Source organism: Ornithodoros turicata, chromosome 4 (assembly GCF_037126465.1).
Source record: "Ornithodoros turicata isolate Travis chromosome 4, ASM3712646v1, whole genome shotgun sequence".
Lineage (NCBI taxonomy): Eukaryota > Metazoa > Arthropoda > Arachnida > Ixodida > Argasidae > Ornithodoros > Ornithodoros turicata.
The window spans coordinates 32005208-32027377 of NC_088204.1; the positions used below are offsets into that span (position 1 = coordinate 32005208).

The 22170-nt window shown below is 44.3% G+C and overlaps 1 protein-coding gene across 2 annotated transcripts; it reads left to right on the top strand.

The window, feature by feature from the left end:
• The first annotated feature begins 8133 nt into the window (after positions 1-8133).
• Positions 8134-15585, top strand: LOC135392940 (uncharacterized). Of its 2 annotated transcripts, none has more exons than XM_064623579.1 (11): positions 8134-8204; positions 10706-10903; positions 10958-11140; positions 11253-11351; positions 11462-11560; positions 13597-13686; positions 13806-13892; positions 14012-14098; positions 14373-14495; positions 14598-14624; positions 14707-15585. In XM_064623579.1, exons 1-11 carry the CDS (start codon positions 8192-8194, stop codon positions 14931-14933), a joined length of 1233 nt encoding a protein of 410 aa, XP_064479649.1. In that variant the 5' UTR covers positions 8134-8191; the 3' UTR covers positions 14934-15585. The 2 variants fall into 2 exon arrangements, with proteins under 2 accessions (XP_064479649.1, XP_064479651.1); XM_064623581.1 differs by having other exon boundaries at positions 14415-14495.
• The last annotated feature ends 6585 nt before the right edge of the window (positions 15586-22170 follow it).

A 22170-nucleotide genomic window follows, 5' to 3' on the forward strand; every position in this document is an offset into this window, starting at 1 on the left:
ACACACAATCAATATTATTTGCTGGAATACAGTTGCAGTGGTCTCTATGCACTCTACAAACACTAAATATCTGATGCACAAAATTGTTAAAAGCAAAATATGTACGATATTCGTAATCTCCCGTATATATCCAAACATCCGTGACAGACGTCGCAGGGACTTTCAGTGGATCTACAAACATGGCAGAAATGCTAGTCGCAGGGATATCGCATGGATGTAAAACGGATCTGTGGCAAACTCCAATGGATATCCAAACGTCCCGGGCGAGATATCTTACGGATATTTGCTGGATGTATCTGGTTTGCTGGGAAGCTACTACGAATTCTTGTATCAACTGAATGAAAAACATGTCGAGTTGAGTTACGAAAGATATAAAAAAATTCCTTTATCATGCAATGGAACTTGAGTGCTGACGAAAGTTTTGGTTCCTACTTAAATCCATTGCGGAAGGGCAATTGCAGGATTGAAATGAAGTTTGCTAAGCCATTACCTTGCGCAGTGTCGGTTATACTTATTAGTGAAGCACCCAAGATTTTATCAGTCGATGGTGATCTTGTTGTTCGAGTGGACTAAGCATGAATGTGTTTGATCTGGAATTATTGTTTTCTCTGAACCATGAAACTTTGAATATGTATCGCGGGACCTTCGGAATTGATATGGTACCAAGTTTAACGACAGAAGGATTTTTAGTTATCAATACACACCCACACGACGGTCCCGGAGAACACTGGCTATTGTACATGAGAGACAGGAATGACAACTACATCTATGTGGACAGCTTTGGTCTACCACCGATTGAAGAAGAGCTGCAAGATCTACCTGTTGATCAGTATTGCGAGAAATGCATTCAAAGCATTTACAGCTCACACTGTGGACTTTTTGTTTGTTTCTTTGCTTCCCGCCTTTGTAAGAATTACCAACTCAAGAGCATTGTGTCCTTATTTGACAATAACCTTGTACACAATGACCTCAATATAATAAAAATGATTGAAGAGGAATACCTCATTTAAAGAAAAATGTTTCATTGTATTTCTTCAATGTACAGACCTCTTTAAGATAGTCCTCCAGACTCGACACCTTGCGACAACCATCTTTCTTGCGACGCACGATGTATTCCGAGTGTTGGATGTAAAACTTTAGAATTATTGGTCGCTTGAGTCCAGCATTAAGTGTGGTTGGAGAGATATTGTCACCCTGACGATACCGTCGCAACAAGTCACACTTGATAAAGACGAAGCGTTGGAGCCTCCGACTAATCTTCCCTCGTTTCGTCCGCATTCGAAACGGGAGAATTTGCATAATGAGACGAAAATCAGCCTCTGAACCGTTGCAGTTCAGATAGGAGTTTAATTTCATCAAATCCTTGTACATCAGCCATTGTACCGTCAAAGCAAATCGGTCACTGGGCTTCATGGTTGATCCGAGCTTGGATGGCAGCCGAGATAGGGTAGGATGTTATTGTCTAGCCAATGAGATGGATTCGATTACCACAATCCACCACAACGGCAACGTCGCAGATGCTCATCATATTGTATAGAGAAAGTTCTGGGTGGTGGCTTCAATGTCTTCACAAGAGGAAGATCCCCCATCAGGAGACAATCAGAATCTTAACAAAGAATCACATTTTTAGAGAGGGAAAAACGGGAAAACTTTCTATACCTACAATCGTCCTCGGAGACCGCATAGCACTTCTGGGCTTCCATCGTCGACTGTGAGGGGGATGTTGAAAAGGAATCCGATGGAGAGGATGTGCATACTTTCCCTATTGGTTGCGTTTTTCCTTAGTTTGCAATTGGTTGTTTACTACAAAGACTTTTGCTACATGTGGATTTCTCTAGCCCGCCCCCCACATCAACATTTTCACCCTATAAATTCGAGCACGGCGTGCAGTGTTTCTCCAACAAGTTCTGTTGCCCTGGTTGCAGTGCTTGTTTCATTTTGCCTGCCAAATTTTGTTTGGTGTGCTGCCCTCCTGCTCAAGTTCCTACTAGACCTGCTGAGAGTGAGTATTTTTCTTGATTTAGCTTCACATATTATAACTGAGACCATTTCATTTTCTTTTTTTTTTTAGTGCCTCGCTGTGGAATTTGCGGGTATGATGGTATTGAACAATTAATACAACGTATTGAGGAGAGGGAGCAAGCTTTACAAATTGATTTTGGTGGTGTGGAAGCTAATCATCCGGAGTGGGAATTGGATTTTAATATGTTACTGGATGATGGTCTGTTTGATTCGGATACTCCAATAGATGCCATTCAAAATGACAATTTTTCCGAATTAAACAACCCATTACCACCAGAGCCAAATGTCGGTCAGGTACAAGAGCTCTCAGAACATATTAGAGGTGCCCACCCCGGCGTTGAAGTTCCATACCTACCATTCTTTCTAACTCAGAGTGCGTTTGGTGGTCATAATAGATGTTTTGTGCTGTTTGCTTCTCCACATGATGACAGTGTGGAAGATCCGATCGATTATGTTCTTTTGTATCAGCATGATATAGTGCGAATGTTGCAGGATCAGGGTATACCTTTCCCATTTTATATGCGACTAATTTTGCAGATGGTGAAAGAAGTAGGTGACAATATCACAACTAACATTGCATACATACCGACAACATCACAAGAGATACATAATCTTTCAGATATAATGGTTGCACTAAATGAGAGCTTTTCTGAACTCTCGCAAAACGTGGAAAACTATCATCGAGTTGGTAGCGGGTTTGTTTCCAGGGATGTTTTGGAACTTGAGGTAACTATCACTAAATTAAAAAAGAAGCGCACGCATTGGGTGTAGAACGGCTATACCCGATGAGTTGAAAAAAAAGTGCAAGACAATTACCAATGTGGACTCTCCTCCCAACGCCTTTCACGAGTGCTTCAAATATAATACATTGGCTTTGTTGCACCCTCAGAAGAGGCGTACAAATAATTGGCAATCATATACCAAATACTTGAAAAATTGTGAGTCAAATTCTATTGCTCGTGTGAAGTGGTGGCCTGAGGGTCCAGTCTCATATTCTGATATAGATCTCTGGGAAGATCGTAATCAAATTGCTGTGTTTATTTACAAGTATGGGGATGGGACATTACATGCCTCTCGCATACCGAAAAAGGAATGCAATGATTGTATTAAGTTGTTGGAAATGAACCGTTGAAATGACCATTACGCTCTGATGAGTCGTAACGGTCGGGTGTTCTGCAAGAAATGCACTCGTGGATTTTATGCAAATGATTCGCTAATCAGGCATCGTCGTGTGTGTAGGAACTTGAAGGAAGTCATCTTACAGTTGCCACCACTAGGCAAAAATATAATAAAATTTAATCAATATTTCAATATGTTCGCCTATCCTTATGTGATAGGACTTGACACTGAGTCCATTCTGACACCTGTGAGCGACGATGACTATGCCTATGCACAGGATATATTTAATCACTTTTCTTGCAGGACCCTCGCCGATTACAACAACCTTTATTTGTTATGTGACACATTGTTGTTGTTGGATGTAATGCAGCATTTTAGGTTTCTATCCTTGAAGACGTATGGGTTGGAAATGCTTCGGTTTGTGAGTTTCTCAGGTTTCAGCTGGTAAGCTGCTCTGAAGCACACTTCGGCGGAAATAGAGCTCTTCACTGATGAAGAAATGTACCGTACGATTGAGGGCTCCATTCGTGGAGGTATTTGCCAACAATCGAAACGCTATGCTCGAGCTAACAATAAGGATTGCCCTGATTACGATGAAGAAAGACCATCGAGCTATTTGGCCTACTATGATGCCAATTCTTTGTATGGTGGTTGTCTCACAAAGTGCCTTCCAGTTGGAGGGTTCGAATGGGTGCCTGAAGAAAAGTTCTCAAGTATCGATTTTGTTAATCACCCAGAGGATGCAGCTATCGGTTATATATACGTATGCGATCTAGTATACCCTCCTGAGTTGCATGAGAAGACACGGTATTTCCCGCTGGCGCCGCTCAAGCAGAAGGTGGACTCAAGTTGGCTGTCAACGTACCAACATCAACTAATTGAGCAGCTTACTTACAAGACATCAACTCAAGAGAAGTTGCTTCTCACATGTATGGACAAAACAGGGTATGTTGTGCACTATCGCTTGCTGGGGTTGTACTATAGATTGGGTGTGAAAGTGAGCAAGATCCATAAAATACTACAATTCAAGCAGAGCAAGATATTTGAACCATATATCATGATGAACATTGAGCGTCGTAGAGCTACACAAACAGAGTTTGAGAAGAGCTTGATGAAGCTCTTTATAAATAGTATCTTTGGAAGAAGTCTTCTTAATCCTTCTCGTCTCAGGAACATTAAGGTAGCCTTTAGTGTAGAGGAAGCTGAGCGCTATAGCAGTTCAAATGACTGTGTTCATTTCGAAATTCTCTCTGAGAATTGTGTGCTGGATGAATTGAAAAAAAGAACTATCAAATGTAACTTCCCATTGCAGATTGGATTCTACGTGCTTGAGCACTCGAAGTATGCCATGTATCAGTTCCTCTATTGTACTCTACAGAGCAAGCTCTCCTGTACAGTCATTCCCATGTACACGGACACTAATAGTTTTATCCTAGAGTTGATGACTGACGATTATGAAGGTGAACTGAAGAAAAATTGCAGATGAACATCTGGACCTGTCATCATATCCTGGAGATCATGCATTGTACAGTGACAAAAATAAGGGTAAGTTATTTAGATTCAAGTGCGAGACTGGTGGTCGTATAATTGAGGAGGTAGTTGCTCTAAAGGCTAAAATGTATTCGATAAAGTTGGTTGGTGATGATCAAATAGCTAGAGCAAAAGGAGTGAAGAAGGATATACTTCGCAAGCATTTGGTTCATGATGCGTACAAAAATGTGTTGTTCAATAGTGAAAAGGTATCTCATGTGCAAAGATAAATATGTAGCAAACGTCAGTGCATGTATACCCCGGAGAATACCAAGCTTGCTCTCATGCCCTATGATGATAAACGTTACCAATTCAATGCCATCGATTCATACCCTTATGGAAGCTGCCAAATCAAGGAAGAAAATGTGTGAGTATGTTCCGTTCTCATGTTTTAATTGCCATCCTGTAGCATCTTTGTTGTCTTGTATGTTTCTTCTGTTTCAGGTGTGAAGGTTTTTCCGCTGGGGTTTTCTCCTTCACACAGATTGGCAACATAATTGGCAACATAATTGGCAGTCCCCCAGCACCATTGGCTTTAATTGCCATTAATAAAATATTTTTCACTTGTACAAATGTGTATGTGTATTGCTTGCATGTCTTCAGGAGGAAAGTATGCTATGTTAAGTGTGGTAGGAAAACTCCCCGCTCGGAGATGTAATAAAAGATGTGGAAAGGGAATAAGATGTATTTTGCATGTTCAAACGCGAGAAGGAAACCCCTCTCTACGCGACGCGCGGCCGCGAAACGCACGGGGCGGTCTTGGTGCGCGCTCCTCCTTGGCGCGAACGATCTTGCTCCAAATATCTTCCTATCTGGAGCGGTGGGGTCCCGATGGTCACCAGTATCTTCGGTTACCAGTCTCTCTGGGTCAGTACTACTCCCGTGCACGTTGTAGGAAACAAAGTGCTCCCCATACAGTTCAGCAAATGTTTGGACAAAATGGGACAACAACGAGGACGCATAGCTCGTCTACGTTTGACAGAGTTCAGGATGTGCAAGTAGAGAAATTGCACAATGCAATGTCAGGAAGTTGAGGTAAGTCGGTTTAGCAAGCACACCATCGAGAATCACAGGACCAGTGTAGAGAAGAAAAAGCCTCAGCTCCGAAGCTTTCCATCTATCAATCTCATCAAAGCCCCTCGGCGTGCGTGCAAATACGCGGGGTATGCTTTGTTGCAGCGAGATGCTCCGAGTTGTAAGGGTATATAATCCTGTCCATGGGGCCTAGACGCACACACAGAGGTCCACTGAGCCACAACAAAAGCAGTTTTCTCATTACACCAAGGCAAACAAGGTGCATATAGTCCAGGGGTGCACTGCGCACCATGTCAATTGGAAGTTCCGCTAAAATTGATGTTCCTCGATGGTGTTCGTTGTCTTCTTGGGAACGGAAGTCTTCATCAGTCCTTAGAATGGCAGAAGTTGTGCCATAATGTGTTCTGTTCTCGTGAAATTCGCCCTCATCCATGCACTTTGTGCACCCTGAGTATCCCGTATGGCCTTTTGAACAAAATATGTAGGACTGTGCAGGTGTGTCACAGATCATGGAGTCAAATTCCACGTCGACAATGGCGGAACGTTGCTTACACCCTTCATGATACACTGGATTGGCCATAGTTCAGTTCTAGAGCGTTTATATAGAGGAAGGTCGTCCACATTAAAGGACAGTGCAGTTTTTTGTGGCTGTTCATCTACGTTTCTCAGGATTGTTTCTACGCCAGACTTCACGCCAAAGTGACAATATGTGCCAGGAGACATTTGTGTGAGGTGCTTTGCACTGCTTCTTGGGGTCTGTAGAAGGGTTCGCGCATCACGAGGCAGTTCGCAATGCGGAAAATGCTTCAGAAAAATGCACAACAGCTTACTCAACGTGCCCTGTGTTACAGTTTCTTCAACAGCCCATAATCTTATGTCTCTGGATAACTCATCAGCGGAGAAACTGAAGTTTCTGTTCTCTTCGAGTAGGCTACTCGCATCGGAATCGCTGACATGCGACTCTTGCTGAGCGGCGAAGGACGTAGATGGTGGAGAAGAACATTCGTCAGTCAAATTTTGATGTTGTGCGGAGTCACTGCAAGCGTTTGTCGCCGTAGCCACAGGAGTCTCGGGGCGGTGTAGTGCCGGTAACTCAACTGAAGACGTCGAATACGTGACAGCCTGTTTCAGAACTAGCCGGTCGTGAATCACTAAACACGGATATCGTTGCTTGAGCTAGCGCTGACGCTTTTTGCCTCAGGTATTTGTCTCTTTGTTTCGGCATGCTATCTTATAGAGTCAAACAAAGCACTGTCCGGAGCACAGATTCAGAACAGCCTTCAGGCTCTTACATATAAGTAAACTTCCTACAAAGCAACAATCGAAGACTATATTTACATTTGTTCCAGCTCACTTCATCGCTCGCAGGCGGCTCGAAATTTCGTTGTTGAAACACTGCGGCGTCCACTTTCAAACAATGATACCACGTGAAATTACACAACGCACAAACGGCGCGCAAAAGCTGAATACTATACTGGCTAACAGAATGGCTATGAAGTTTGGATTACCGTACCGATGGCGATGAGTTGCCTACTCGCCGCTCGCCGTGTGTACATGCCGAAGCGGGAAGTTGAAGGAGATCTTTTGGTTAATAACCCACACGGTTTCTGGCTAAGTAATAGAAAGTTATTTGAACGGCGTAAAGGCGGTCGCGATAAATTCGGTCGCTACTTTTTTTCCTGGGAGGTGTTATAATCGCTATCGACAAGAGGTTGGCTATCAGGGGTGCCATCCAGAAAACACAAGGGGTCCCAGGGACGTCCTCAACAGATCCCGACGTCCTCGGTCCTTAAGTGATGGCCAGAGGGCATCCCCGGGATATCAGTTTGGGATTGTCCTCCCGCAATCAGTTTTGGCTGTCCCAAGGCGCCCCTGACGAGACAGTTCTAGGACTGCAAGGTTGCCGGATCCCCCCCCCCCCCCAAGTAGTTGAGATAAAGTCATAACTACAGTAACCAACCCGGTGTTTCGGACACTCTGAAACTCGGGTGATATGGGGGTGAGAGCGAATAGTTCTCTCTTTTTTTTTCTTTCTGTCATCGCCTTTTCTTATTCTTTTCTTTTTCTTTTCGGGCAATTTGAAGAGCGACGTCACACTCTCGGAAGATAAATAGATTTGCGGTTCTAGCGCATGATCACAAAACTAAAATATGAAAGAAAAACTAAGACATGAAAGAAAATGTACGTGCGCCCCGTGTGCAGTGTCTACAGGTTTCGGTTTCAATTTTCCCCAGATCTGCCCAAACAATTATTCATAATGTAATCGTGCGTTTTCGTTTCACATGACTTTTGAACTTTTTATTTCATTTTTTTCTTACACTATATACCTTTGTGCTGAATCACGACACAAATTTCATTAACATGCTACAATTCAATTCAAGGAGCGATTACCACGCTTGTGGCGCTCCAGCCGGTCCATCCGCCAGCGGTTCCCGCCATCCGTTCGCGCTTTTCTGCCGAATGTGTTTCTTTTTGTTCGTCTGCAATGGAAAGTTCACGTAAGTGAATCCTGCTTAACGTGGCCTGCCGCTGTTTTGCTGAATTTAGTCGCAATGCCAAAATATTCTCGTGCTACATTGTACAGAAAAGCGAGGCAGAATGCCGAGGTAGATTTAAGCCTAAATGCGCCTACCGAAGCAGACATTGGCGTAGATGTCTTGCCCGTTTCGAACCTAAGCACGGTTAGCCGCTTGAATGAAACCACGGAGTTTGAAGATGAGCATAATAATCAACCAGCTGCAGAGCTGGAAGAACAATACGGAACTTGCTTTTCACGAGAAACCGACACATCAATGTGTGATGCTCGCACAAGTGACTCAGACGAGGATGGTATTTCTGCCGGAGCAAACGAACACAATATTGCCTCCCCCTCTGGAACAGCTGTCAGTGAATGCGAAAGAATGCAGGAAGAAGTAAAAAAATGGGCGTTAAGTGGAGTGCATCACAAATACGTAACATGGATGTTAAAAATCTTGCAGTCGCACCCGTGCTTGGTTGATCTCCCGGGTTGCGCACGAACTTTGTTGAGTACTCCCCGTGTGTCCTTTGCGATCAGAGTAATGGGCAGTGGAAAGTATTGCCATTTTGGTCTGGAAAATGGGCTGCAGTACGCACTTGCTGGCTTTGATCCGCTACCCGCCACCATTAGCATTAACATAAATGTAGATGGGCTCCCGCTTTCTAAGAGCACAAACAGTCAGTTCTGGCCCGTACTTTGCAGGGTGATGAACTGCGGTAACGCAGTTCAGCCTTTCCCGATTGGCGTGTATCATGGCAACTCAAAGGCATTATCTGCGAATACTTTCTTGGAGCCATATGTCACCGAGTTTCTTTCACTGCATGAAAATGGGATGCAGATTCAGGGCAAGCAGGTGCATGTTTGCATATCTGCATTCGTATGCGATGCTCCTGCGAAATCTTATATCCTAGCTATAAAAGGACACTCGGGGTATTATAGCTGCACCAAATGCTTCACCGTGGGCGATTACAGCACTGACAGGGTGAGCTTTCCAGAAATCGATGCACCCCTCAGAACAGACGAGGACTTCCGTAATCGTACACAAGAAGAGCACCACATAGGAACCTCCATTTTAGAGCAACTCCCGATCGATTTAGTTACTCAAGTCCCCTTGGATTACATGCATGTTGTTTGCCTTGGAGTCCAAAAGAGGCTACTTCACATGTGGTTTGCTGGTCAGAAAAAGTGCAGACTCTCCCCTAGTTTACGAGAGGGTGCCTCGTTGAAGCACGCTGAGCTGGCACCTTTTGTCCCCGCAGATTTTAGTCGTAAGCCCAGAGGTATGTCGGATCTGAGTAGGTGGAAGGCGACAGAGCTTCGTATGTTCATGCTTTATACTGGGCCCCTCGTCTTAAATGCTACCCTCCCAACTGCATTGTATGAACATTTTATGGAACTCCATGTTGCCATTTCCATTCTGACAAGGCACAACCCTCCTCTGGAGCATGTAGACTATGCAGATAGGCTACTACGTCACTTTGTTCAGAAGTACGCCAAGCTATATGGTGGCGACCGCATCTCGCATAATATACATGCGTTAATCCATCTGGCAAGTGACGTTCGTGTTCATGGCCCCCTAGATCTCTGGAGTGCCTTCGTATTTGAGAATTTCATGCAGACACTCAAGAGGTATGTGCGGAAACCAGATAGGCCACTGGAACAACTTCATAACCGTATTGTTGAGCAGAGGTCTGTTCCACTGCCCCAGCTTGACAAACCAAACAGTGTTGTGCTATCCCGTGAAATGCCAAGGCGATCAGTTCCAGTAGGCTGTGTTCCTCCGCTGTACAACAAAGTCACAGTGTCAGGACGCCTCAGCCTGCAAAACAATGCGAAGGACTGCACCTGTTTATTGCATGATGGGAGTGTCATTGTAATGAGTGGCGCTGCCTACAGTAGTTCAACGAATGAGACATGTATTATTGGGAGGAAATTTCAAAACGTCGATGACCTGTATTCTTTCCCTTGTGAGTCATCCATGCTAGACATTTTTGCTGTTAGCCAGCTGTCAGCGCAACGTATCTGGCCACTATCGGCAGAGAGAATGAAATGTGTAAGGCTCCCACTCAGGTCTAATAGATATGCTGTTTTACCTTTGCCACACACTGAGCGGTAGTGACATTCGTATATTTTTTAAATGAAGCTTTCTTGCTGCATACAGCACTTAGATTTAGTTCTGCATTTATCTTTGACAGCATCTCTATTATATCATAGCCTTGGTGTATGTCTGACCTCGTTCATTAGCCTACTGTGTTTCGTCTCCAACAGAAGTTAGACAGTGAAACATGTCTTTAGCAAGGAAAGAAGCTTTCAGACTGACTTCATCCAAAAGCTTGTTTTCTTATTAAGCTTTGTTTCATTCTTTATAATCTTTGCTGTTTGTCACCCTCTACAACTGGAATGGGACTTTTTGTATGTGTATTATCTATTCACTTCGTTCACACTAATATATGTTGCACAAGTATTATAATATATTGACAGGCGAGGCAGTGCTGCCTTTTGCAATTGTGAAATTTCTGGATGAAAGTGTGGCTGTGGTGGCATGCTCCTGGATAGATGAAGATGGATGTCGATGGCCCCCTTCAAAAGATAGGAAAAACATTGGAGCACTGGTCCGGAAACAAAAAGAACCAGAACCCACATGGAAGCAACTTTCCTGCAAGGTGCTGGAGAGATATGGTATATTGCATTCTTATCTTTGGCCTTTCAATCCTAAGTATGTTTTCTATGCAGCAACATATGATGCAGCTCGGGCAAATTTGTCTCTGGCTGAAGAGACATCCGATCTCAATGCTGAGATTCAGTATGGTCGTGGCAAACGCAAGAAAAGAAGCGCCATATACTCTGATAGCGAGGAATCTCGGCCACCTACCCCTCCTCCACCTTCTCGTATTACACACAAAACCACGGGGCAGGGTACGCATTTACAATATGGCTTCAGGACCAAGGATAAGATATTTCTTGTTCACTTCACTGGTGTAGATTTCTTAGCCACGGAAGCTGTCACGAATCTTCTTTTCATTTTCAGTTGCAAAAAGCAACACCAAGGGCAAGGCTCCGCCATTTTCATCTAGATCAAGCCAGCAAGAGAGCACACCGCACTATACTTCACAGTCACTTATTGACGGTAAGCGTAGTCGTTCGTTCGAGTTCGTTCAAAGTGCATGTGCATTTCTTTCATAAAACGTCTAAATTATCAAACAACACTCTGTCACTATTTTTCTATCATTCACGTAGATATGGTGGAGGAGAATGCTAACATCTTGCCTCTTCCTGAAATGCAAAGTCAGCCTCGACCATCCCCTTTTAGTGACCCTCAAGGAGCAAGCTTCCATGGTGAATATTTTGTCTATTCTGGTGTGCGTAATTGTTTGTATAGAAGCTAAGTACCACAGAGTTTCGTGCTTACAAGTGAAGCCTTTTCTGTACAGTTAAATTCCACGAAATGAACAAGACTTAGAACAACACAATTGGATTTGGAGTAGGGCCATTCCATGCCAAATGATCCACAGGTATAATAACTACGAAAGCAACAAAACATTGTCCATTTTTAACGACGTGGGACATTATGGGACGCTGAGCCCCTCAAAAATGCAGTACTCTGCGAAAACCTGGGTCATTTTGAGCAGACATTACAGCCCAAGCAAGGCACGGGTTGTGTTAGAAAGAGTCTTATTTGATTGGGGAGAGTTCATTTTGCCATATTTAAACAATGTTCACCTTAGCAATTGACATTTGTGGCAGGCTCGGCGCTTGTGACATGTACGAAAATTGCAAAGTTTGTGCATGTTTACGAATTTTTTGCAATATGAAATTGTGGATTTTCGAACAAATACCCCGTGTGTTGTGCTTTAAACACACAAACAAAAGCCATCCACACGGACTCACTGTAAGCCACAGTACAAAATCAGGAAGTTGTGAAAATTCGACAAAATGCACATTTTTTACAAAAAAAAATTTGGTGTGAGGAGGTCGGGATAGAAGCGTGATCAAGGTGTCATTCGATGCATCCTCTTCCTAGCAAGACGTAGCAAAAAAATCTCAGAGGTACGTTTTGTTAAATTCAAATGGGGGCTCATGTCGTTCATGTTCATGCCGTACATGTCGTTACTCATGCCAACGATTTGACTGACAGATGCCACCACAGCCAAAAGCATACATATGGTACTCTTATGTGTACCTTATATGTCTTACCTTGTCTCTCATTTACCAGTGCCGCGAGGTGGCTGGAAGTTTCGTTGGTGTGCCTGATGGTCAGATTGATGAGTGCTTACTGCACAACCGTCCGGTTATGAAGGAGAGAAACACTTCTTTGCAATCGTTATTTGTTGTTCAATAATGTGATTGTTTAATGTTTACTTTCCATCTTGTGTTTTGTGACCTATCCTGTATCCACTTCTTGGCGCTATGATGCGCCGCAGCGCCCATACATGTTCGCGTAGTTACCCTGAACTAAAAAAAATGAGTTTAACAAAATGTACCTCCGATATTTTTTTGCTACGTCTTGCCAAAGCACAATGCAGTACACACTCTGGTGCTTTCAACTCTTTATTGACATTGTGTCAATAAACAGTTGAAAGCTTCACTGCGTGTACTTGGACGCTTATTGCAACTTGGATTTATGTCTACGTCTTGCTAGAAAGACAGTGCATCGATGACACCTTGTTCATCCTCGTATCCCAACATCCTCACACTGAATTTTTCGGTCAAAAATGTGCATTTCGTCGAATTTGCACAACACCCTGGTTTTTTACCGTGGTTTACAGGGCACCCGTGGAACTGATTTTGTTTGCATGTTTAAAGTACAACACAGGGGCATTTGTCAACAAATTTAGAAAAAGAAATTGCAGAATTTTATATTGCAAGAAAAATTTACACTTTCACAGATTGAATTTCATGCTTGCCACAAGCGTCAACCCCGTCTAGTGCGATGGTGAAAATTGCTTACGTATGGTAAAACCAACTCTCCCCTATCAAGACACTTTTCAAAATATCCTGTGCCTGACGTGGTTTGTAATGTCTGCTCAGAATGACATAAGTTTGCGCCAAGCACTGATTCCTTGAGGGGCTTTCTGAGTCACAGGGAACCACCAAACAATTCACACAAAATTCTGGTGGTGGTGGTTCGGGGGTCGTACGTCACCTCTGGATCATTTAGCATGGAATGGCCTAGCAGTGACTGTGGCACTGCTGCTAAGTGCGTGCTAGAAATGTGCCTTGTCTCTTGGTACCGTCGTTGCTGCAGCTTCCAAAGTTATACAAGCTGTTTGTACTCACTCATATAGTTGTGTATTCATATTCCTAAGCCACTTCAGAATAGTACAGAAACAGCAGGGGCAGTTCACATGTCACGATATTGTATTTTCATATAGGACTGCACAGGGCACCACGTCGGCTACCTTCCGACTTTCATGGAACTCGAATTCCCGAACGCAGCTACCTTAGCCAGAGGTGCACTAACGGTGAGCACGTTTTTCAGGCGCATTCACGCAGTAGCGAGACTATTCTTTTTGAAGTAATTTGCAACGTTTTCCAGATGTATGGCATATTTCACACAATTAGAAATTTCGCTAACTTCCAGGTGATGAGTACTCGTTCTCGCAGAGCAGCCTCCAAGAGTGTGAACGACAACCGTATGAACATAACAGCCAGGCCCCGGCAACTTATGGTCCGCACTTTTTTTCTGACTAGATAGATGTTGCTCATTCATCCCATGTAATAGTTGAACATGTTAACGTCTATGATTACGCATCTGTTTCTATAGCATGTGATTTGCATTTCTGCTAGGTGACAAGAGGACTTTCAGCAGAAGACCTGCGCAGCAGCAACTAATCGATCATTTTCATAATGACAATGATTTGGGATGCACACCATGTACGTTCACGGGCCTCACTTGTCATATAAGTATGCTAGTAGACCCTTTGCCTTTTGCATGAAGTACTCCTTTTTCTGCTAGCTGAAATAGCATTGTTCTGATTTATTTAATGTTTTGTCACGAAGTGCATTTTGGAGTACGTGCATAGGGTTTATGCCTGCTAGGAATTCATTCAGTAAAAATGATTTAAGGTATCATGCCTTCTGCGCTGCATGATCTATGTTACCCTTGCGCCAGGAAAATCAAATCAAACCATGCCTTACATACGTGCAGCCATTTTGAGAGAAGTTTTGCTCAGGATTGCATCTTCCACAGCTAGAGAGTCACAAAGGTCTCTGTCAGAGATAGCAGGAGATTCACGTTCAAGACAAAGATCCTACGGCAACAGCAGTGATGGTGAGCTTGATTTAAAAAAAGTTGCTCTTATTGTGTAGCGCTCTTGTGTAGTTTGGGCTAACGGATTTACTGTTTTCTTTGTGTGACAATGCATGTGTGCAGCTTCTACAGCAAGTCAGCCCAAAGCAGGTTAGTACTGTGTGCCCGTACTTGTATCAGTATGCCAATTTTTGGCAGTGTTGCTAAGTTTCGTGCAATATCTTCCTTCCAGAATTTGAGAAGAAGGTCATCAGATCCTTGAACATGATAACGCTTCGTCTTCAGCAGCACTCGGAACAACTAGACGTCATAACTTCACATTTGCAAAAGCCTCGGGATCTAAGTAAAGATGATGTCCTCACAGAGCCCTTTACTGATGTGGAGAGTCTGCTTGCCTTTGACAGAGGACTTCATGCATCGTCTGGAAAGAGAGAGAAACTGGTGCGCAAGCTAGACTGATAGGCATGCTTAGATGGAGACTGATAGGCTTAGCTGGAGAGCAGGTACCCTGCAAGTACAGAATTAGTCACACACATGCGATGCACATACTGTGTGATATTTGAGGTAGTGTAATATGTAATACTAAATCAATCATTAACACTTCACCTTAAGAGGACATACCACCCCCTGTTTTCTATGTGAACTTTGCATAGGTTTTGTGGCTGAACTACGAGACAGATCGTATTGCGGAAACCTTCATTGGAAAGGTGACGTCAAGATCTCTTAACTCTGGGAACTGAAATATCGCTCTAGCGTTGTAATTTTTTTTTACGGACCCCTGAAGGTGGGAACCCCTCTGTTTTCTATGTGAACTTTGCATAGGTTTTGTGGCTGAACTACGAGACAGATCGGAATGCGGAAACTTTCATCGGAAAGGTGACGTCAAGACATCTTAACTCTGGGAACTGAAATATCGCTCTAGCGTTGTAATTTTTTTTTTAAAAAGAAAAAGAAATGAATTTTGTCGCTACAGCTTCAAAAAATCCAAATAAATAAATGAAAGCAAATAAAAACAATCCGCTTCTGAGGTTAACCGGGGACATGTTTCAGGATTCAAATGACGCGTTTTTTGTGTGTTTTTAGCATTCTGTTTTTCCGAAAAAGAATTAAAAGTGAGTACAGGCATGCATCCAAGGCGTTTACCACTGATTCCGGAAGGTGGCGCCGTCCGCTCGCAGCGCCCGAACGTAGTCCGCTCGTAACCATCCGCGTATTGCGCAGCAGCTGATCGGCGTCCGTGGTTTCGGCGGTTCGTCCTGAAGTGACCAATTCGTGGCTAAGTTACGCGTTTTTTTCACTTTCTTGTCCTGTTCATTTGCTCTCTGTCCTTGTGTGTTTTCTGCGTGTTCATAGTATTTACCCATTATGGCTCGAAGTCACGTCTACGGACAACGGAAACGTAAGAAGAAGGACTTTGCGAATTTACGTGGTAGAGGCAGGCATGTGACGGAGCCTGCGGATTTGAGAGATTTTGGTAATGCAGGATGCTCCAGCCGTGCTGTTCCCAGTGATCGTTGCACTTCGACGACTCCACATCGCGCAGATACCCTTGTAGGCTCAACCTTTGGTGGTAGTGTTGTTCCTCAAACTGTAACTGATGCCGGTCGGAATGCTTGTTTCGCTTCGAGCACAAGCGAAATTCGTCCTTCAAATTCGTCATTTGCTGATTCAGCTGAGGTAGATAATGTAGTCCCCTGCAGTTCAGGTTGTGACGAGCTTGCCGGTTCCAGAGCAAGTCCCGTTCCAATCACTGCCGCTGTTACACCCAGTCGATCTTCATCTTTCGATACTGGCAATGTTCACCAGACACAGAGTCAGCGCACAAGCAGTGTGAATGGTCGGCGTATAGTGGAGATTGATCACTTCTTCTCGTCTTTGCAAAGTTTGTCGGTACATAGTCCGTTTGGTTGCGGCCTGGCTGACATGGAAATTGTATCAGAACATCGGCGAGGTCTGTGTAGCTCTTTCAGTTTGAAGTGCAGGATGTGTCTGAGGAAAGATGTAGTCACAACAGAGGCACCAGTTGATCAACTTGTTCAACAACGCATGGACGTCAATTCCTCAGCAGTGAACGGTATCGTGTCTATAGGTTCTGGTTTCTCAGGCCTTCGCGAGCTCCTAGGTGCTCTGGACATACCCGGCATGGCTGGTAGCACGTACAGTAAGTATCAGGATATTGTTGCTAAAGGAATCGACGAAACAGCTTGGGAAGAAATAAGAAAAGCAGGCATTGAGGAAGCTCGGTTAGCTAGGGAGGCTGGGGACGTCGATGCTGACGGTTTTCCTATAATTACGGTCGTTGCCGATGGTGCTTGGTGCAAACGTTCATACAAGAACAAGTACGACGCTCTTTCTGGCTTGGTAAGTAAAAATTTTTATCTACACTTAATAAAGGTGCCCGAAAAAGGAGGATTTATCTTGCACACCGCTTGGCAGACGGGATATACAGGAAGTCTGTGCCCACCATTTGTGGAAAGAACACTATGAGCATTTATTTGGAGGAAAAAGTTGACCCCTCTGGTGCTATTAGTGGCACTGCTGTCTTTTGGTAAACACACTTTCTAGAGTGGTATACATCCTGTGGCATTAATTCGTATGATACGCGTACAAATGCATAATTCCTGGAAACATTGTCATTGGGGGTAGAGTTTTGTGGAATACAATCCTGACATTTTTTCGTTTTTGCAGGCTGTAATTGTTGGGTACCGCACAAAGAAAGTACTGTTCCTAGGCGTCCGGAACAAATTTTGTACACTGTGCGCAAGTTCCAAGGCAGGGTCGAGCCCAAAAAAGCATCTGTGCTTCAAGAACTGGGACAGCAGCTCTACCAGTATGGAGAAGGATATCGTCGTTGAAGGCTTCAGGCGCAGCATTGAGTTGCACGGGGTAAAGTACTTGCAGTTGATCGCTGACGGTGATTCGAGCACATACAAGTCAATTCTTGAAGCTGCACCGTACCAGCATCAGGTAGTTCAGAAGGTAGAATGTCGCAACCACCTTCTTCGAAACTATGTAAGTCGTCTTCGAGATGTTGCTTTGGCAAAGAGAACAACCCCCATTCCCCCATCGTTGAAGAAGCTACTTCTGGATAATGCTGTTCGACTAAGAGTTGGAGTTGCTAGGGCTATTCACTATCGCAAAGAGCAGGCCGAGTTCAGCAAACAAGATCAGATTCGGAACCTGGTGGCTGATATCCGTAATGGGCCACTCCATGTGTTCGGCGACCGCGCAAAATGTGCGGGTTACTTTTGCAGTGGTCCAAAAGAAGGGGAAGTCAATCACGTCCCAGAGCTCAGGAAATGCGGACTTTTCAATGAAATCCTTGTAGCGATGAGTCGTTTGGCAAACAATGGTAGCAGCTTGATCCTTGACGTTAACAATAATGCTGCAGAACATTTCAATTCTCTCGTTGCAAAGTTTTCTGGCGGTAAAAGAATAAACTTTTCCCAGAGGGGATCATTCGGAATGCGGGCTTCAGGAGCTGTCGTGTCTTTCAACTCTAAGCAGTACCATCGTGCTCTACATAAGGCAGTGTACAACACCAGCCCTGGGAAGTATGCAAAAATTATGCTGAAGCGTAAAGCAGCTGTTCGTGCTGCTTGCATAAGGCATCGGAGTTCTGGGGCTGCTCGCTGTAAGCGTTCACTTGAAGGTGCGCCTTGCAAGCGTGCTTCCAGCGACAACCACTATGGTTCCATAGTGGATGCTCCAGACATGAACCACGATGACTATGTTGAAGCTGCTGCGGCGTACAAGGATTCCCTTGTGCTCTCCCAACCAGATGCAGAGCAGCTCGAGGCTGATACTCGAGGTCAAGAAGGGAGAACTTTGTGGATGCAGGAGAGGCGAAAGCGACTCACCGCTTCTAATTTTGGCAAGGTATGCAAGATGCGAGATGCAACGAGCAGTGCAAGTACTGTTCGTTCCTTGCTCTATGGTCATTTTGACACTGAGGCTCTCCGATATGGTCGCGACACTGAGCCCATTGCAATTGCTAAGCTGCAGGATGAGTTAGGGGTGACTGTTTCACCATGCGGCCTTGTTGTTGATCAGGAGTTTGCATACCTTGCTGCAACACCTGATGGGCTTGTCGGTGATGACACTGTCGTGGAAGTGAAGTGCCCTTATTCGGCTCGGCCCCTTACCCCTGTGGAGGGAGTGCGGGCAAAAAAAATCACCTTTTGCACTATTGATAACTCTGGTAATATTTCGTTGAAGGAAAACCATGACTACCACTATCAGGTGCAGGGACAGCTCCACATCACTCGACGTCAGTTTTGTCTTTTTGTGGTATATTCTGGCGAGGAAATTTTTGTCCAGAAGATCGAGAGAAATGATGGCTTCTGGAGCAAAATGATTGGCCACCTTCAACTGTTCTACTCGCATAGCCTTCTACCGGAGTTGGTTGACCCTCGTCAGTCCCGTGGGCTGCAGCTCAGAGATAACAAGAAGAGTGACCATCAGGTTGCCTCGCTCTGTGATGCCGCCAAAACAACTTCCAATCAGGGCGATTCATCCAGAAAGAGACGGAAGACTGGTAAAGATAACTCACCTGCCGCTGTTCTGTAATTATGGCTAGACTGTGGATTTACGTGTCATTTAGTTTGTGCGGCTCCACCTTTGCCAAGTGTTTTAATGCATATTCATCCATTTTGCTTCATAATTTACTGAATGTTTTTCCATATACATGTCTTCGACTTTGGCTCAGGCTGCATATCTTCACGTTTGTGTTTCATATTTAAGTTACCTTTTTCCATTTTTACTGTGCATATCTGTGCATATTTTTCAATTTTCCTAAATATTTATATTAATATATTTCTATGTATAAATCCACAGACTAGTCGTGCGATGCTTGTCATATTTTAAACATGGCGTAAGAGTGTGAAATCTGAATCCAGCCATCAGCACGTGAGGATCTAAGTATGAGAATGGTGCACAATCTCCCAACCGTAGAACCGTCTTCCCCGGCATTGTTGAAACACGTCCACACGTTGATGCTATATGTGTGAGGCCATCATGGTATTCTACCTTGGCTTGAGTGTATGAAGATATAGCAAAGCTGTCCCCAAACCGTCGTTCTTCCCAGGCATGGTTGAAACACGTCCACACGTTGATGCTACATGTGTGAGGCCATCATGGTATTCTGCCTTGGCTTGAGTTTATGAAGATATAGCAAAGCTGTCCCCAAACCGTCGTTCTTCCCAGGCATGGTTGAAACACGTCCACACGTTGATGCTATATGTGTGAGGCCATCACGGTATTCTACCTTTGCTTGAGTGTATGAAAATTGTGGAAAGAAACATGAATGGTATTCCTAGCACTTTTGAAGCTCCACCAGCCTGTTCAGATGTCGACATCCTGAGTATGAATCCATTTTGATATTTTGACAAGGTCGGTAAGTATCACTGTGCAGAGCTGTCTCCCAACTGTCGCCAGTTCCCCGCATTGTTGAGCACGAGCAACATCCCAACATGTCGCTCTGCGTTACGTCCTCTTGCCATCTTGCCTTTACTTGGGTGTCATTTCAACATATGAAAATTGTATTTTCAGATTCAGGTATCCAGTACTACTGCAAATATGATGGCCAGACGCCCAAAGGTCAAACTTCCTAAGTGTTACTGTCTTTACCTGTCATTTGAAAATTTCCTACTCTCTCCCTGATTATGAAGCACCTGCCCTTGCCAGTGTTGTACCTGGTTCAGCATTATGTGGCCAATGATGAATGGTGCCCTGTTGGACATTTTTTTTCCATAAACACACACTCTGAGGCTTTAGCTGCCAACTGACAAGCATGGCAAAAGCAACTATCAGTTGCTACTTCATTGCTCAAAAAGGAAACTCGTTGCTGAGTAACACGTTCCAAGTTTTTACTATTCCCATATTATGAACCTGGCTCTGTCCACCAGGATGCTATATGTTGATGCCGTATGTGCGAGACCTTCATGTCAAAGTGCGCCTACATGCAGCGGACTGTATGGTACTTCATTATGTGTGTATGCCACATCGCCAATGATGAAATGCTGTTGGATACTGTATCCACGAATGAACATTCTGAGGCTACAAGCATGAGCTGATACGCATAAGTAATGCAGAAAACGTGACGATGTATACATGCTGCGTTCTTCAATAAAATATCTCCAATCTACCAATAGTGAACACGTGCTACTGATTTCTTTTTAATCTTTCGGGTGCTGGCTGTCTAGGATTTTCTGCTTGCAGTAATCTGTGAACCAGTGGTTACTAACAATGGCTATTGGTCACCTTGACCAGATTTCATCTGAAGAAAAACTTGAGACCGGGGGAACACTGCAAACACATCTGTACGGACCACAATACGAATTTGAGGAGAAATACATTTTTTCTCTTGAAAAGCTTGCTATGAAGCATAATATATTTTATTAACCAAAATATATTGCACGAGTTGCACCCGTAGGAAAATACCCAGCCATCTCATTCAGGCTACAGTGGGCATCAGTGACTCGCACTCATAGTGGCAAGCAATGCAGTAGTCTTTCAATTTCAAATTTCACACGCATTATCATGCACCACCTCGCTGTGTTTAGAGTTTCTGCTCCAGGAAATATCACGGGGAGGAGGGCATATGTGCCCTGGACCAACTTCTAAGGAAACTACTGGTCTCAGGGTGCCTACGGTAACGAGCAGACAGCCCAGCCGGAAGCTGGCAGACGGCATGAAGCCATTACAAAATTTCCATCGGAATGATGATAGTTGTTTACAAAATTTTATCGGGCAGGTCTTGTGTATGATGTGGGCCATTTGTACACTAATCATGGGACAAAGTATGCGATGGCAGGAGGAACAGGTTAGAAAAAGCTTTGACTACGTTGCTGCTGCTGACAGAAGTGAGCATAGGATTGGGGATCAGATGACGTGGTTGTTATAATACAGCAGGTAACAGTGGTAACATCGTTCTGTGTCGTCATGACATGGCGGCTAAAATGGTGAGCGTTCACCACGGTGAGCGCACAGGCCTGCATGCACTCGTGGGGTGTCCCTTAGCACGACACTCTTCACACGACTCCATTGGCTTGAGTACGATGCCACGACGCGGACCCGGTGCTTTCAGCCATGGTCCGTAGCGTTTCGCGAGGGCTGTGCGGAGGATGCCTGCTAGGCACGATAACCCCCGTCCCGTCGAAATGTGATAGCCATCCCGTGAAAGCATCCCCTCTTTCACCTCCTTGTTCCTGGTAAAGACCTTGTGCTGGAAAAGATATTTGAACATATATACGGAATGTTTTTGCAAACAGCACTTCACAAAGACAGCAATACAAATAAACCGGAATTCCTGGTAGGCATGTGCCAGTACTTAGTACGCATTTTATTTTCGGAAAAATTGCGCGATAAAAAGCAACTGGAAACTAGCTTTGTGATACTTGAATTACAAACAGGTACCGCATCAAGACCATCAACTGTTTGTAATTCAAGCACCACAAAGGTAGCCCCAGTTACTTTTTGTCGCACTGTTTTTCCAAAATTAACGAGCATTATAAAATACCTGCCATGACCACCAGGAAGTTCCAGAGTTAGCGTTCGAGAAGCGACTACTCACGTCAATGCTCAACACCGTAGCGTCACCGGCACGGACAGCTGGAATCGTGCGCAGCATCGCGTTATATCCCTGAATTGTGCCAGAAAGTTCAGGCCGCCTTGTCTGTGGCATCAGCTTATACAG

Excerpts from the sequence above, each read along its gene's own strand:
- LOC135392940 (XM_064623579.1), top strand. Across the intron at positions 11,141-11,252 it reads ACACAAAACCACGGGGCAGG|TTGCAAAAAGCAACACCAAG; the intron begins GTACGCATTTAC and ends TTTCATTTTCAG. Across the intron at positions 14,625-14,706 it reads AGCAAGTCAGCCCAAAGCAG|AATTTGAGAAGAAGGTCATC; the intron begins GTTAGTACTGTG and ends TCTTCCTTCCAG.